Source organism: Apodemus sylvaticus, chromosome 19, assembly GCF_947179515.1.
Source record: "Apodemus sylvaticus chromosome 19, mApoSyl1.1, whole genome shotgun sequence".
In the NCBI taxonomy this organism is placed as follows: Eukaryota; Metazoa; Chordata; class Mammalia; order Rodentia; family Muridae; genus Apodemus; species Apodemus sylvaticus.
This window is the reverse complement of record NC_067490.1, coordinates 59,313,868-59,331,975: the sequence shown is the minus strand read 5'-3', so window position 1 is coordinate 59,331,975 and position 18,108 is coordinate 59,313,868. Positions and strand designations below refer to the sequence as shown.

The window sequence follows — 18,108 nt, the reverse complement described above, 5'->3', positions numbered from 1 at the left end:
CGTCTATGCATGTGTGAGATTCTTAACAAGATTCAGGTTTCAAGTGATGTTCGCTCACCTGGGTGAAAAGAGACAGCAAGGACCTCAGATGTGATCAGGAGTATATCAGGGAGAAAAATAACTCTTCTAGAAACCCAATGAGCATATTCTAGTAGAGAGGTGGTCCACAGTCATGAATTTGTCTTATAAAATTCTTTGGAGGTTGCCCAAGTTTTTAAGTGTTTTAGAGGTAATATAGAATGTTTCATTTTATCAAGATGGGTTAGATGCCCACAAACAGGAGTCAGACAGAAGTGGTATGTCTACCATCATTTCATTTCTTTGATGACTTCAAAGTGAGAAAATGATAGCCATGTATTTGTGTTTGTATGCATGCATAGTTATATAACTATGTGCACATATTAGAATTGGAACTATATATTCAATATATGTTACAGTTACTCTAAGCTAATGCAATATGGGTATATATTATGCATATGCACATATAATAACAATGTGTATGTGTCTAGACTTATACATATTATCAGTATATATGTGTGTGTACATACACACAAAATGGTTTGCTCCTCAGGAATTCCTTTTTATCTTTTTATCACTGTGTAGCCCTCTTCCTAATTTCAGTCATCACTCAGATACTTCACATTGTTTTTGGCTGTTAGGTGCTGGATCCCTTACTCAGCCCTCCCTGACTTTATTTTCACTGACTTCTGTAACAGATTTACATAATAAATGAAATTTGTTAATAGTTAAGAAAAACTCATATGTTAAATCCACAATTAATTTTCCTAATAATAAGAAAATTATAGTATATGAAATGTAAGGAAGAATTTTAAGGTGTGAGTGGCTGTATGTCAAGTACCAACTGAATTACACATCGGTGTAGTGGTCACAGTTTGAGGCACAAAAGAAAGCAGTGAGTTCACCTTAGATGTTTGTATTTGTAAATTTTGCAAGTTTCTTAAAGTTATTCCTTTAATCTTGTTGAGCAATTAATGATTGTTAGGTACACATAGAAGCATCCTTTTGCATAAGGATCCCTAATTATAGTGGCAAATATACTCAATATATGTTACAGTCACTATAAGCTAATGCAATATGTATATATATATATTATGTATGTGCACATATAATAACAATGTGTATGGGTCTTGATTTATGCAAACTAGGATCCCTAATTATACTGGCAAATATACCCTAAATTCAGATTCATCCACCTTCTCATTCAATATATAAATCCAGAAAGTCAGTAACGCTACCCACCACCATATAGCTATGGAACAGAGCTGTGTAAATGCAATCTAATCCCTATTTGCCGCAAGTTGGTAGCTGGTAGACTGGACAAGCTAATGATTCTTACAAGAAACATGTTTCTGAACACATGTATGCATAAAATTTAAAACCCTGACATACATTTTAATGCAGTTTCATCAATACAAATATGTTTGATCTTTTACATCAAAAGTGGCCTTTATAATATCCAGAACCTGTTAATTTTTTTAAAAACTTTTTTTAAAAACTGCCTAATTTAAGGATTGTAGTTGAGAGAAGTAATTTTTTAAATAATTAACTAAGCATTAAAGACACTAAACTATTTTATTTAATTTGAATGAATTGTTATCAGCTATAAATGGCTGATACATTTCTCCTTTGATGTACTTTCTTCTGTGACAAACTCTGTCTCAGCTTCACACAGTTAATACTTAAGCAAAGACTTTAATTCTACAGTGTCTTTGTACTTCTCTAAAGATTCATATCCTTTCTGTGACAAAATCTACTTCGATTTCCATAAGACCCTACATAATAAATCAATGTGTTTGTTCAGTGTCAGTATTTTTAATCATTTTATAGACAATGATTTTATGACTTTCTATTAATCTAATATTTTCCTTCTTGTCTACACCAGGTGATAGGGATGATTAACAGTAGTGTCAACAGTGACTTCATTCTGGTGGGTTTCTCAGATCAGCCTCAGCTGGAAAGAAGACTCTTCATAGTAGTTTTAATTTCCTATCTTCTCACTCTGGTGGGAAATACAATCATTATTCTGATCTCTTCAATAGATTCTAAACTCAAAACCCCTATGTACTTTTTCCTCACTCACCTATCCTTCATTGACATCTCTTTCACTACCAGCATTGTCCCCCAGCTGCTATGGAACCTAAAAGGACCAGCAAAGACTATCACAGTTATGGGCTGTGCAGTGCAGCTTTATGTCTCTCTGACTCTGGGCTCTACTGAGTGTATTCTCCTGGCAGTAATGGCTTTTGATCGTTATGCTGCTGTCTGCAAACCTCTCCACTATGTAGCTGTGATGAATTCACAGCTCTGCCGGGCTCTAGCAGGAATCTCATGGCTCAGTGGAATTGGAAATGCTCTCATTCAAGGAACAATCACTCTTTGGCTCCCACGTTGTGGCCACCTGTGGCTCCACCATTTCTTCTTTGAAGTCCCCTCCATGATCAAGCTTGCCTGTGTGGACATTCATGCCAATGAGGTCCAACTCTTTGTAGCCTCATTGGTCTTGCTGCTCTTACCCTTAGCACTGATACTGACATCCTATGGACATATAGCCAAGGCAGTTATAAGAATCAAGTCATCCCAAGCTTGGCGTAGAGCCCTGGGCACATGTGGATCCCACTTGATGGTTGTGTCTCTCTTTTATGGGAGTATCACAGCCATCTACATCCTGCCGAACAGTTCATATGCCCACACCCACGGGAAGTTCATCTCTCTCTTTTACACTGTTATGACCCCAACCCTTAATCCCCTCATCTACACACTGAGGAATAAGGAGGTGAAAGGGGCTCTGGGACGACTCTTCAATAGAGCCTCTGGAGCATGCAAAGGAAGTAGAGCACGTGGTGACAAGATCCTGACCTGATCCTCTAGTGTCTGATCTTGCACTGCAGTCATCTTGGCCTCTGAAGCTCACTATATAGTTTGCCATTGTTGTAATGCACTTCGCCTTGAGCCTGCTGTCTTCTCAGTCTCTTCCCAGGATGTTTTGGGACTTAGGTGAGGCAATATTTCCTTACATCCCTAGAAGTTCATGACTCTTTTGTTACTCATACTCTCCAATTTGTCCCATCCCTACTTTTTTTTCTACTTGGCATATGAACTCACAAACATTATCATAATGTTCCATATCATGTCCCTCCCCAGGAATATTCTAATAATCCAAGAAAGCAACTATTCCCACTTTTACAGCAAACACCACCATTAATATTGCAGAAAACATTGGGGGAAATTAAACTACATACTTGGGATTTTAACTCTACCATTTCTTTTCTGAGCTTGTGCAGACTTTAGTAAAATCTTCATTTTCATATTGAGTTTTAATTTAAAAGTAATGTTCATTGTGATAACCAACTTATTTCATACTAAATGATGAATAGCATGTTTTCAAACTTCTATTTTTATGATTATAATATTAATATATTCAGGTTTATCAAGTTTGATTATATCAAGTAATATTCCTTACCCAATTTGTATTTATGTATTTACTTGCATCCATATATGAATGAAAAAATAACCTACTTGAAAATGTGACCAAAATGAGGTAAACATTATTTCATATTACTTTGTAACATATACTTTTTAAATGTGATTTTTCAGGCTAGAGAGATGGCTGAGAATTTAAGAGCACTGGCTACTCCTCCAGGAGTCCTGAGTTCAGTTCCCAGCTACTACCTAGTGGCCCATAGCCATCTATAATGGGATCTGGTGATGTCTTCTGGCCTGAAGGCATACATGCAAGCAGAATGCTGTATACATAATAAATAAATAAACAAATCTTTAAAAATGTTATTCTTATGTCATTCAGTTTTATTAAATTATTTTTTATTTTATGGAGATTATAATTACAACTTTTCCCACTCTAAACCCTCCCATATGCCCCTCCTTGTTCAGTGTTGTGGTCTGAATATGTTTGGCGAAGGGAGTGGCACTATTAGGAAGCTAGAGTAGGTGTGGCTTTGTTAGAGGAAGTTTGTCACTGTTGGGTTGGGTTTTAAGATCCTCTCCTGGTTGCCTTCAGATCAAGGTGCAAAACTCTTAGCTCCTTTTCTGGCACCGTGTCTGCCTGGATGTTGCCATGCTTCCTGCTATGATGATAATAAACTAAACCTCTAAATTTGTAAGCCAACCCTAAGTAAATGTTTGCCTTTATAAGAGTTGTCTTGTTAGTGTCTCGTCACAGAAATGAAAACCCTAACTAAGACCCTAATTACTTGATTTTAATGATGGCAATGGAATCAAAGGCATCCTCCCAAGACAGATGCTCTCTGTGTGGCAATAAATAGCAGCACCTGGAATAGGAAAAACTAACAGAGTTCAACTTCATGCTGTATTGGAATAGCTAGAAAACACTGAACAAGAAGTTAGTAAGTAACATGTATCATTAATAAACTGTTTCTCATCCTAACAAAACTCATACTGTCAAGAAGAGGATATGGCCTTAATGGACACATAAATGTTTTCCAGAGATAAAATATCCAAGCAGTTACTGGTCATTACCAATACCTTACTCAATCCATTTGTAATAATTAAATAAATTAGGCTTTATTCATCTTAAATAGTTGTTTTATGTAAATGTGTACTTTTAGGAAACAATTCACTATGATAGGGTTACTCAGCTGCAGTCTAATGGTGGTGACTTATTTGTAGCTTTAGGTTTGATTTCTATGAATTTTGCTTTACAGAGTGTTGGGAAGATATATTCCTCACACTGACATGAACTCAAACTCTAAAAGACATTCTCACCAAACATTATAGATTATCCCCTATGGTTAATCACCTAATTTACCTCCTCCATCCAGGATACAAGGTGTTCACCTAGTACAGCTATAACATGTGGCACTTAAAGCTATTATTGAAAAGATATACTAGCACAATCCAGCTTTCACCTTATAGTTACTTACTTTATGATTTTTGTTATAATTAGTTTAATAATAATGAGTTACAGCCGGGCGGTGATGGCTCACACTTGTAATCCCAGCACTCTGGGAGGCAGAGGCAGGCAGATTTCTGAGTTCGAAGCCAGCGTGGTCTACAAAGTGAGTTCCAGAACAGCCAGGGCTATACAGAGAAACCCTGTCTCGAAAAAACCAAATCCAAAAAACAAAACAAAAAAAAAAGCAAACAAAAAAATTAATGAGTTACAAATTTCCCTACTATCTTTTGTTACCTGTTTTCAATTTTCTGGCATCCTTGTGTAGTCCCTCATATTAAAACTTCATCGATAATAAGTTAATATAAAATAAAATAAACCTGTAACCTTTCCCCATTTAAAAATTGTGTTTTAGGAAAAAAAACATGAAGGTAAAAATGGTTAATCAAAATATCAGCCATTTATCATTCAAACAATATTTCAAGAACCACTGTAAGTACATCACTATAAGCAATTAGATGATAAATGTATTGCCCATATTAATACATAATACTCCATGGAAGGGAATATAAACAAGAAAAAAACCTTAAATACATATACAGTTAACTTTACTGATTCTTGGGGTGTTTAAGAAATTAGTAGTAAATGATTTATTTTCCATTGACTGCTATTACTTTGCAGATGATATAACTGCAAATATATGCAAACAAAAGAAACTTTTGCTTTAGTTAAGAATATTTTGAATATGCTGAAGAACAGAGGGCATATTTCTGAAGAATGGATGTCAAGTCCTTGACTTCTAATGATAAAGGTCAAAAATTGACCCCACATGGCAACTCACAATTTTTTAAATAAAAATAATTGAAGCATCCAGAATGTCAACAAAACAGTCACAGTTTTTTTCTTTCTTTCTTTCTTTTTTTTATTTTTCGAGACAGGGTTTCTCTGTGTAGCTCTGGCTGTCCTGGAACTTACTGTGTAGAACAGGCAGGCCTTGAACTCAGAAATCCTCCTGCCTCTGCCTCCCAAGTGCTGGGATTAAAGACGTGCGCCACCACTGCCTGGCAATTTTTTTTTTTTTTTGCAATTACAGAGTGGTATTCAATTAACAGAACAATAATTGTCTTTGTATAAGCTGCATCAGAAACAACTGAAGATAAAAAAAAAAAGAAAACCAAAAGAAAACGATTAAATAAGTAAATAAACCAAAAACCAAACTATTATTCCCATATATAATTTATGTTGGAAACCAACAAAAACTTGCTTTAAATTTCTATGCCAATTTACAACCCCCAGACTGTACCAGGCAAGGTTAGTGGCTATTGAAAATACCACCAGGACAGGACAATCTAAAGACACATTCAGCAGTGTGCTAACTATCCAAAAAAAAAAAAAAAAAAGACACTGTACAGTTAAAACCAAATCTTACACAGCCTTACATTTCTTTCTCTATAAGGGGGTTAAATGCTTTATAGACAAGAGAAAAAAATGTGTTAGAACCAACGTATTCATCATCATCTTCTTCCTCTTCTTCCTCCTCCTCTTTATCTTCCTCTTCCTCTTTTTCTTGCTCTTTTCAGCCTTGACCATTGTCCTTTTCGCTGCATCAGGGCTTCCTTTAGCTCTGTAGGCAACAATATCCTTTTCATTCTCCTTCAGCTTGGCAACCGCCTTCTCATAGGGCTGCTTGTCATCTGCTACAGTGTTATTCCACATCTCTCCTCGTTTCTTTGCAACAGCACCAATGGATAAACCAGGATGTTTGCCTTTGATTTTGGAGCAGTACTCAGAACAAGAAGAAGGCCAAAGGAGGCCTCTTGGGTGCATTGGGGCCCTTGAACTTCTTTTTGGTCTCCCCTTTGAGGGAGATGCAGGTTTCATTTCTCTTTCATAACAAACCTTGTCATCCTTTGCCGTATCTTCAAATTTCTCCTTTTCTTTAACAGACATGGCCTTCAAGCTCTCTGAGCACTTCCTGAAGAACTCTGAGAAGTTTATAGAAGCATCTTGGTGCTCCTTCCAGCAGGTTTGCACAAGGAATGCATATGAGGACATTTTGCTTCTTGGCTTCTAAGGATCTCCTTTGCCCATGTTTTTAGTTAATTTTCCTCCGTGAGGTACAGAGTCGTCTCAAAGTACCTGTCTGGCTTTCCCTTGAACTGGCTCTGTCTCTATGGAGCTCTAAGTACTGCAATGGCTGTGAGAGCCAGAGCCATACGCCCAACTCACACTTTTATAACTATTCAAACGTCCTTTAAATATTTCTATCAATTCATCCTCATTGTTATCCACATGAGTGTCTAAAAATGAGATCTGATCAAATATGATCTATTAAAACAGAAGTGATAATTGTCATTCTCTTAAAAGAATATAAATGTTCCAATGAATAGTACCATGTGATCTTAAAAACAGGAGAAAAAGTTAAAATCCATATTAGAAGGCAGAGTGTGTTGTGAAACTAAAATCATAATTTAAAACCTTATCTAAAACATGGATAGTCTCCAGGTCCACACATCCAGGTAAGGGTTCTATGATGTCACAACATTTGAAAGTAAAACTTGCCCTTCAAAGCCTCAGGATCTGAAGCCTGTAGAACTTCTATACCCACCCTGCTAGGTCTGATTGACATACTGTCAGTCAAGACTCTCCTAGATAAAGCATGCAGCTTTTACTTGAGAGTTTCCTCATTCTGCTCCGAGAACCCAAGCCCTGTAACACTGTTTAAAAATCTACAATAAAGAGCTAAAATGATGCTGACACATGCCTCACATGGTTCCCTGAGCATCATCAGGAGTTCAGAAAGTGTCATAGTCCTGTTCATTTTGTGAATACATCATCTCACTTTTGAGTAGCACTTAAGACACAGGCTCTGGCATTAGTAGGCAGAACAAGAAAAAACTTTCATGGGCTTTGACTGCTGTTGACAAGACACTTAACCATTGATTTGATATGGTTATTCAGTACTGGTTTGTTTAGGCTTCCTACTTTGCCATTCTATCTTAAGGTGGGATTGTGTGTGTGTGTGTGGTGTGTGTGTGTGTGTGTGTGTGTGTGTGTGTGTGTGCATGCATTTGTGTATGACTATGTACATACCTTGGAGACCATTTTAATTTTCTATCCATAAACTTTTTTTATTATGTTTAATTAATAAATGCATTACAGTGTAAATATGTAAGGAATAATCACAAGATTAGTGAGCATTTAACATGCATTATTCTGTGCTTATGTAAATAACGAATTGAAGATGTTCATGCCTCTGCATGAACCGATGGCAATCTGTGTCAGATGTAATGTACATTCCTATGATATTTGCAGATGGCATAAAGTCCAAAGCTGCTTTCCAAGATTTGTACAGATGACATTATATAACCAATTTGATACAAAATGAAAATCTTTGTTCTTTTCAATTTAAGTAAAAACTGTATCCAACTATGACTTTAATTATATTTTTAGATATAAGAATAAATATTTTATTATTCATTTAAGTGTTAAACAAGATTGTTTGCCTTAGTAATTATCTGTTGTTTTTTGTTTGTTCTCCTTCCTTCATGGTAATCATCTCTTCATCTTTGCAGAAATTTAACTTTTACCAAAACATATGTCTTTTAGGGACTCAGAGTTTTTAGTGATATCAGAACTAAGTGATATCTTTCTCCATTATTTCATTGCTATATTAACATTTTTATTGTTTTGAGATATGTTAAATGTGAGATCTTAATTCTGAATTTTTCCAGAGATTTTTAAATGATATCCCTTCCAACCACATTCTATGGAAGGGATTTTTCACCTTTATGATGTGAGATGCACATTTGATACAATGAATTTTCACATGAACTTCAGTTCATAAAATGAGAGAGAAAAAAAAAAACTAAATCAAGTCCAGTGCATAAGTAGAGAGTAAAAATATGGAGCAGGAGCCAGACTAGGAGACCTATGTGGGTTATAAGAGGCAACAATTCAAAACTTTGCTTAAAAGATGAACAGTCTCCAGGTCCTCACAAACCTATAAATAATCAAATATCGCTTTATAATAGTCATACTTAGAAACATTTTACAACTGTATGAAGTTGCACTACTTTTCTCAAAACAGTAAGCACACTAGTTCCAATCTAGAAATTCCCTTATTTGACCAGGTCTTATTTGAGTGGTTTGATTTCTTCTTACTGACTCTAAAGTTTATGTTTTGTTTTAATTTTTTAAATTTTTTTAGAGATTTATTTTGTTTATTTTATGTGAATACACACACCAGAAGAGGGTGTCGGATCCCATTACAGATGGTTGTGAGCCACCATGTGGTTGCTGGGAATTGAACTCAGGACCTCTGGAAGAGCAGTCAGTGCTCTTAACCACTGAGCCATCTCTCCAGCCCTTGTTTTAATTTTTTCTTGTTTGTTTCTGGGGTTTTCTTTCTGTCTGGTCCCTCTGGTTCTTTTCTTCTGGACATGCTGGCAACAATGGTGATAATTGTGCTGAACCTCAGAGGTTTAAAACAGGATGCAACTAAGGAAATGGGGGAAACCTCCCTGTTGGTTTGTGGGGCCAGAAAACAGCCATAAATGGGAGTTGGATACTTAAATTTGGCCTTTTCATAGGTCAGAAAGAAGAGATTCAGATAGAAACTTGTCCGCACCCTCTATCTGAGACACAAGTCAGTTTTTTTTCCATTCCTGATCATTATGCACAAACTCTATAGACCCAATACCAGGAAAACACAGGAGGGATCTGGAAATGGAAGGTGAGTCAAACCAATCATTTATTTAATTTTGCTGTAGCTCTCAGGAATGGAATGGAAAAATATATAAAACAATAATTTTAAACTGAAAGGTTAATTCTCTCTAGTCATCCACATTTTCATTTTAAAAACTTTGAAAACTGGATTTGAAACCTAACATTATTCGATCTTTGATTTTGAATTTACATGCACAAACTTGAGCAAGGGCTGGATATATTCTCTTTATACTTGTTTCTTCTCTTCAATTGAAAAACCGATGATAATACTTATTTAGAGGCTTATTGTAAGAACCAATCAGGTATGGACATGAAAAGTATAATATATATGTGAAGATTATATATATATATAATATACATATATGTATACACATAATACATATATATTATGTATATACATTATGTGTGTGTGTGTGTGTGCATTATAGTATCCACAGATCCTTCTCATACAGTTTTATTAGGAGGCTATGAAAATATACATCACTGCTAATGCTATTTACATTCAGAACCTTGTATCTTCATTTAATATCTGTAGATAAAATTTTCAGCACTTTCCAGATTGACTTTTCTGCATTTCAGTATTTGTGGGTGTTAAAATAGAGAATTATGTGTACAAATCTACCTAGTACTGAAAGCCCAAACATATCAATAACTTCGAAGCTGTTTAAATTTGACAATTAAAAATAAGGGCATCTAATAACCAAGTCAGGAAGTTAAAAAGATAGCAATATCTAAGTAAATTTAGCTTGTTAGCATATATCTGAGCCAGTGTAGAAAGTGAGGAGCATAGAACAATTTAAACATCTGAGATGGTTAGCTACCTGCCTTAAGACCTAACATCAGATTCCAACCTCAGGACCTTCCACTCCTTTTCACACTTTTTTTATGATATCAATTAGATACATCTTGCATATTTAATTCCTCCTTTCACAGGAACCACAGCATATTTTTATTTCTAAATTAAGTTTCCCTAAACACCATAATTATCTTATATATCAATAAGGCAACCACTCCCCTTCCCCATAGTCCTTTCAAGGCAAATCAACTGAATTACCTTAGTTAGTCTTAACTGTCTCCCTCATTATAATTTTGTTCTACCTCTGTGCTTCTGCCTGACAAATACTGACTTAAGCATCTTCTCTGAGTCAGTGCAACAGCAGTACAGTCCTCATATGATTCTTTCCCTCCCACTCTCTGTTCCTTCTTCTCCATTTTCTTCTCTCAATTCTACCTTATGATTTAAGAATTGGTCTTTTATCATTATTCATTTTTCTTCCATATTCCTAGAAATATTTAATATTTAGGAGTGTATCAAGTACTTAAAACTGTAGAAATGTGCTGTAATCCATATATAAAAACTATACTGATGACTACTGTTATTAATTTATTACACTTATAATAAATTTTATTTTTATACAATATATAATTATGTAATATTATATATGCCATATATTACATAGAATGTATCATATATTAAATATTTATATTAAATGCTTTATTATTATATTAAATATATGTGGATCTCACATTGGCAAGGAGAAAATCTCTCCCACAAAATGTGGTTGTACGCAATTTACTAAAATCTCTGAAAAAATACATCAATTATGATCCTAGATTCTAACATATTTCAAAACAATTAGCAGTATATTTTACTAAAAATCAAATATTATATAATATATCATTATATATTATATAATTATAAGTAACATTTTATATTTATAATATACATATATTATGCAGAATATATAATACGTATAATATATCATGTATTACATAAATTATATATTTATATAATTATAAAATATATATGTATATTTTATAATTATATAATATATAGGATTATATATTACATATGTATTATATATATTATACAATATTAAAATCACAGTTATTATAAATTATAATCATGTAATTTGAAATTATTGGAAACAGCCCATGCTTATCTCAGAAACTCAATAGCATTTATAAACAGAAATAATAGCCTATACTTATTTGGAGAGAAATGGTGGGAAAATAATGTAATAATCACTGTGAAACACAGTGAAAGAATCTTGGCTTTTACAGCTTAGAAAAATAGTATGAAATTTTCAGAAACTCAGAAATGATATTGTGAATGCAGACTTCTTCACAAAGCACTCATCCACACTGGACAAAGGTAATATTCTACAGTTGGCATTTTAGAGATTATAATCATACAGAAGTTATGTGAATGCTGAGTACCATCCATGACCGAATCTGCAACCCAAGAGAAAACTTCATTTGTTCCCAAGGCAAAATTTGGGTCATGAATACAAAGAAAAATAAAGGTTTTTCTTCATGCCAAATAAATCTCTATTCTTAAAATAATCTTCTACTCTACAGGAAATGCTGTCTGTCCCATCTCCTTGGGAATATAATACAAGAAATTAATATGTTTCTGAAACACTACTTCTAAAACACAGTCACTGAGTGAGAAGTGGAAAAAGAGTGGAATTATATGGACCAAATTTGAAGTGAGGACTTGAATTAGTGTGGTGAAAGTGAACAAACTCTATAAGGTAGAAGTCTCAGTAATCAACTTAATTTTCCATAGATGGTCATAGGCATCTGGAAATTTCTGGAGCAATTTCACTATGTAAGTTATTAATATTGTTGCTATCGTTTACATTCCAACTTACATCATATACAAATGGTACAGCTGGTTGTCTTTAATTACAAAATAGATGAATTTCAATTTTCAATGGTTGTAAAAGCAATACAGAGTTTATATCCAAGTACTTTGATTTGTTTTAACTAATGGAATCCCTAAAAGTTATGAAGTAATACACTCAAAGCCCACTGATTCTTACCAAGTAAAATAAATATATTTATTGGTTAATGACAGAAATTTTATAATTAGAGGTAGAAGGATACATACATAATATTTTTTATTATGCCTCAGGCATGGAATGAAAAAGTAAAAGGTTTTTCTGGAAACAGATGAGATAAAATATCAAAGGAACTCATTAAGATTAAAGACAAGAGCCGGGCGGTGATGGCACATGCCTGTAATCCCAGCACTCTGGGAAGCAGAGGCAGGCGGATTTCTGAGTTCGAGGCCAGCCTGGTCTACAGAGTGAGTTCCAGGACAGCCAGGGCTATACAGAGAAACCCTGTCTCGAAAAAACCAAATCAAAAAAAAAAAAAAAGTAGTATGAATGTGCCCACTACCCTGTAGGGAAATGCTACTATGTATAGGGATATTTCTTTAGACCTGATTATGCAATAGAGAGGCCAGGCAGGCTTCAAGCTTGCAATTCTTTGCTTCTGTCTCCAAAAGGATGAGATTACAGGGGTATGCTATCACACTTGATTTATAGGTAGAGACAGAGGTCTGGCTGTAGAAATACTCTCTCCCTATCATTCATCACTGTCATTCATTCTACCACCAGAGCAATAGCACAGACTTAGAAAATAGGCCCGGCTAAAGAAAGCCTTTAAGATTTTCATTGTCTCATTGTAATAATAGGGTGGGACAAAAAGGTGTCAGAATAATAGTCAATGAATCTGAAACTGATTTATCAGTCATATCATTTTTACTACATCCTAATAGATATCTGTTAATTTCTATAATACAGTGTATGTAGGTACAAAATAAAGCAAACACACTATTTTTAACTTCTACCATGTAAATAAAGAATCCATAGTTAATTGATATAGAACTGAAACTGGGGTAGGTTTACAAGTTACATTATATTGTTTAATACACTTACCTATATAAGTGCTTCTATGCTTGTTTTAAAGAAGAATATTGAAGCATGAAACAGACACTCAAAATCACAGTTAGTAAGCAGAAAGTCTGGGATTTCAACAAAGGGCAAACTTATACAAATATTGGGATTTAAACAAAAATGAATTTAAGCATGTGTATATTGTGTGTATATATATTTGTATATGAATGTGGGTATTCGCAGGTGAAAGCTTATGAGAGGAGAAGAATAAAGGATTTCAGGAATCATTTCTTTTCTTCAAATTTGTTTTAAAGCAAGGTATCTTATTTTTCTGATTCTGTGATGAACATATGAACTTCTGGCAAATCCTCCTGTCTCCCATCTTATTGGAAGAGTATTGGAATTACAGATGTGGCCCACTATCCCCACTTGTGACCTTATTGCTTTTTTAATTATGTAGGCTCCAATGATGAGCCTTGGGTTATATGGCTTGGGCTGCAAGCCTTTTATCAACTGAGTTGTTTCCCAGCCCAACAAAAACAAATTTAAGACAAGAATTAGAATAACTGGCCATTGAGGTTACTTTTCATAAGTGATAATATAAAGGAATTTCAATGGGGCAGCTGAGGTAGTAGACATAGTAGAACTAGTGAGTCATATTTCAGAATAAAGAAGGCTGAAGGGAAATGTGTACATTTGTGTGTGCTGATAACACTGAGCAATTACAAGTAGATACAGAATTGTACAAGGATTTAAACATTTGAAACTCTGGTGTTTCTCTAAGATGAAAAGTCTTTTATAGAGATATTTTTAAACAGCATGTTCACAATCTACAAATATCCTAGGCCTGAAATTTTAAGAAGGTTCTTAAACGTTCTGCTGTGTTCTATGATGCTTTTTATCTCACCATAGGATGGGCCGGAGAACTTGGAAAGAACAAAAGAAGTCCTGGCATGACATCTTCTTATCACCCAGGTTTTATGAAATGTTCCAGGTCTCATGAGATTCTTGGTCTTATTCTCATTGTGAGAAAGATGGATGTGTTGCCCTAAAACACAGACACAGACCCACTGCACTCTGCCTTTGCTACATTGTTCAAGTGGTTTGGAGGAACTCTGTCTTCTCCAAATTTGTGTTAATCTATTCTATGCTGTCGCTACTAAACGCCCACATCATGTTGAGCCAATGGTATTACTGAGGATGCATTTTAAAAGAAAATATAACAAAATCCAGAAAATAGCTAACCTGAATTAACCAGCCATTAATTAAGCAACATTCCACAGGTATACTGCTGTTCTTTCAATACTACAACCATGCCAAGGCAATATTATACAGAGAGAAAACGGGCATCTTATCTCTGTATTACTTCTAATTTTCCATTGTTTCCTCTTAGCTGAGTGGTGACCATCTCTGAAATTAGGTATTTACAGGTTAAAGCTAGAATTTTACTTGTTAATAGTAATATGTGGATCAACAATCAGAGCTCAGTAGATGACTTCATCTTATTGGGATTTTCTGACCGGCCTTGGCTGGAGACACCTCTCTTTGTAATTTTTCTGGTGGCCTACATCTTTGCCTTATTTGGTAATATCTCCATTATCCTGGTTTCTCGCCTAGACCCCCAGCTTGACAGCCCCATGTACTTTTTTGTCTCTAACCTTTCTCTTCTGGACCTCTGCTATACTACAAGCACTGTCCCTCAGATGTTGGTCAATCTTAGAGGGCCTGAAAAGACCATTAGCTATGGTGGCTGTGTGGCCCAGCTTTATATTTTCTTGGCCTTGGGCTCAACTGAATGCATCCTTCTGGCCATCATGGCCTTTGACCGCTTTGCTGCCATTTGCAAGCCCCTTCACTATCCTATCATCATGAACCAGAAACGGTGCATCCATATGGCCACAGGGACCTGGATTAGTGGATTTGCAAACTCTCTTGTGCAGTCCACCCTCACTGTGGTAGCCCCAAGGTGTGGACAGAGAGTAATAGACCATTTCTTCTGTGAAGTTCCAGCCCTTTTGAAGCTAGCTTGCATTGACACAACTGTGAATGAAGCTGAGCTTAACGTTCTTGGAGCTTTACTGCTCTTGGTGCCTCTCAGCCTCATCCTGGGCACCTATGTGTTCATTGCTCAGGCAGTGCTGAAACTCCGTTCTGCTGAGAGTCGCTGGAAGGCCTTTAATACCTGTGCTTCACATTTGGTAGTGGTCTTCCTCTTCTACTTTACAGCTATCAGTATGTATGTTCAGCCTCCCTCAAGCTATTCTCATGACAGGGGCAAGATCATGGCTCTGTTCTACGGCATTGTCACACCTACCCTCAACCCATTCATCTATACTTTGAGGAACAAGGATGTGAAGGCCGCCCTGAGGAGGGCACTAACAAAGGAGTTTTGGGTCAAGACAAGGCAATAGCTAAAGAAAGGCCAAAGCAGCAAGAATAAACAGATTTGCTTCTCAAAGAAAATTCTGGACTTGGAATTCATGAGGGAACCATCTAACAAATGCCACAGAGATCTTAAGAGTGACTGGGCCAAGAAGGAAACAGTCAACTATTGGTGATACATATACTGCACTATAAAAGTGCAATAGATCTCTCATTGTGGCAATAACCTTAAGGGATGCTTGAACTGCAGGCAGGACTGAGCACTGTGACTGAAGAGTTCATACAACAGCAGATGGCCATAACATTTGTTATTCTGAGTCACAGTAAAGACACTCATTTTAAAGTACATAAGAAAAATCTGTAAGAAAATTTGTACATCAAAATTTTAAATATAAAATATTTTGAAATAAAGCTTGTCTAATAATTCATAACACACCCAACACAATTTGGGGTTGTTACTCAATAAACAGGATGTGGTTTAAAAATGTCTAATCTGGAAGATAAGGCAGAACAGTATGATGATTTGCACAAGAAACACTAATTAGAATAACAAATGTTGAAAATGTTCTAACTGAAGAAAGTTAAGTCACATGAAATTTATACACATAAAAAAGCTATCTCATTCAAGGCATGCTCATTTTATTTCAATGTATGATTGTGAGAACAATATTAAATTACAACCTTTGGTGAATATATTAAATATTTTATTACTGTTTGCTTTTGACTGATTAACAATACATATTGGGTAAAGCTGTAAGGGAGAACTGAGTTCATCAAATGCCAGCATTATTACCTTAATAGGAGTAAAACTCATATTGAATCATAACATGATTTCTTCAACAAGTATAAGTTGTGTGTATAAGACAAGTTTTTTGTCATTCTTTTCACCAAATGTGTGCAGCAACACTTTCCTTAATTCAATGTGCATGAGGGGGAGAGAAAAGGGGACAGAGAAATGGGGTGAAAGCATACAGGTAATATTTGAAAGTGCTTTGAATTTTTCTAAAAGGACATTGAATTTAAAACTTAAAATTGAAGTTGTAAAAGAAATCATAGATGTGTTGCTAATACTGAGATTAAGAAAAAAAAAACAAGTTCCATAATTTGGAGCCAATCTTGAAGCAAACTTTAATTAAATACTGACCATGATAGACTCTGGTCAGATCTGCTCCCTGGAATCCAAGCAAGTAGCAATGAACACAAGTCACAGGAGCTTTTTTTTTTTTTTAAATAAGTCTTTGTGTGTGTGTGTGTGTGTGTGTGTGTGTGTGTGTATAAAACCTGAGTACACTGTAGCTGCCTTCAGACACACCAGAAGAGGGCATCTGACATCTGATCCCATTACAGATGGTTGTGAGCCACCATGTAGTTGCCAGGAATTGAACTAGAACTCAGGACCTTCGGAAGAGCAGTCACTGCTCTTAACCACTGAGCCATCTCTCCAGCCCCATCAAAGGGGCTTTTAAAGACAAAACCATACAGTCACCGTACTTCCCATATGACTTTGCTATTTTCCAAGAACTACAATACCCAGCGTTCTAAGACGTTACCTGGTCCTTGGGCACGTGGGACTTACAAGTTGAATATGGCTCTTACTGTGTCTAATTGAAAAATGAGTTATTTCTCATTTCATTAATCTACACAAATTTCTCTGTGATAATTTATAAAATCATGAACATATATGCTCATTATGAATAATGTGACATTTTCATACTGTGAGTATACATCCATAGGTTTTCTTTACACAAATCATATACTATAAAGTATAAGGTGTGAATGTCTAAACATTCACCTAATAAATATCACTTCTTTGTTTTCTGTCACTATTTCTTTTTTTTAAAATGTAACTGTCACTTTTTTAATATATGAGTATACTCTAGCTGCTTTCTGACAGACCAGAAGAGGACATCAGATCCTATTACAGATGGTTGTGAGCCACCACATGGTTGCTGGGAATTGAACTCAGGACCTCTGAAAGAACAGTCAGTTCTCTTAACCACTGAACCATCTCTCCAGTCCCCTGTCACTATTTCTAAGTTTAAGATTAAGTTCTTGACAAAATTTTTAAAAATGTTCTGAAAAATCCTTTTTTTTTTTTTTTTGGTTTTACTGTTTGTTGTTTATTTGCTTTTGTTATTGTTTTAAGTTGTGCAGGAAATATTCTAGGGTATAGAATCTGAAATTTAAATTAAATGGGTTTGTGATTAGAAACATTAATGGTCTATATTTCCAAAATTATGGAAATTTGGAAATTAAGACCATGCAGATGTCATCTAATACAGAATATATGCAAAAATCATATCCATTAAAGTACTCCAGTAAATTGAGATGCTACAATCCATGAGACTTTTCTTTTTGTGTATGAATTCTATTTGTTTACCAGACAACCTATTTAAAAATACATTACAGTTGCTTCTTTCA

The 18,108-nt window shown here is 35.2% G+C and overlaps 2 protein-coding genes and 1 pseudogene across 2 annotated transcripts; 2 read left to right on the top strand and 1 right to left on the bottom strand.

The window, feature by feature from the left end:
* The first annotated feature begins 1,912 nt into the window (after positions 1-1,912).
* On the top strand, positions 1,913-2,881 carry LOC127669305 (olfactory receptor 2G3-like). Its single transcript, XM_052163136.1, has one exon. The coding sequence runs from the start codon at positions 1,913-1,915 to the stop codon at positions 2,879-2,881; it is 969 nt and encodes a 322-aa protein (XP_052019096.1).
* A 3,442-nt stretch (positions 2,882-6,323) lies between these two features.
* On the bottom strand, positions 6,324-6,979 carry LOC127669302 (high mobility group protein B1-like; annotated as a pseudogene).
* Positions 6,980-14,768: 7,789 nt separating this feature from the next.
* Positions 14,769-15,716, top strand: LOC127669367 (olfactory receptor 2B6-like). Its single transcript, XM_052163176.1, has one exon. It carries the CDS (start codon positions 14,769-14,771, stop codon positions 15,714-15,716), a length of 948 nt encoding a protein of 315 aa, XP_052019136.1.
* The last annotated feature ends 2,392 nt before the right edge of the window (positions 15,717-18,108 follow it).

Coding starts and splice junctions, on each gene's coding strand:
- LOC127669305 (XM_052163136.1), top strand. CDS start 1,913: ATGATTAACAGTAGTGTCAACAGTGACTTCATTCTGGTGGGTTTCTCA.
- LOC127669367 (XM_052163176.1), top strand. CDS start 14,769: ATGTGGATCAACAATCAGAGCTCAGTAGATGACTTCATCTTATTGGGA.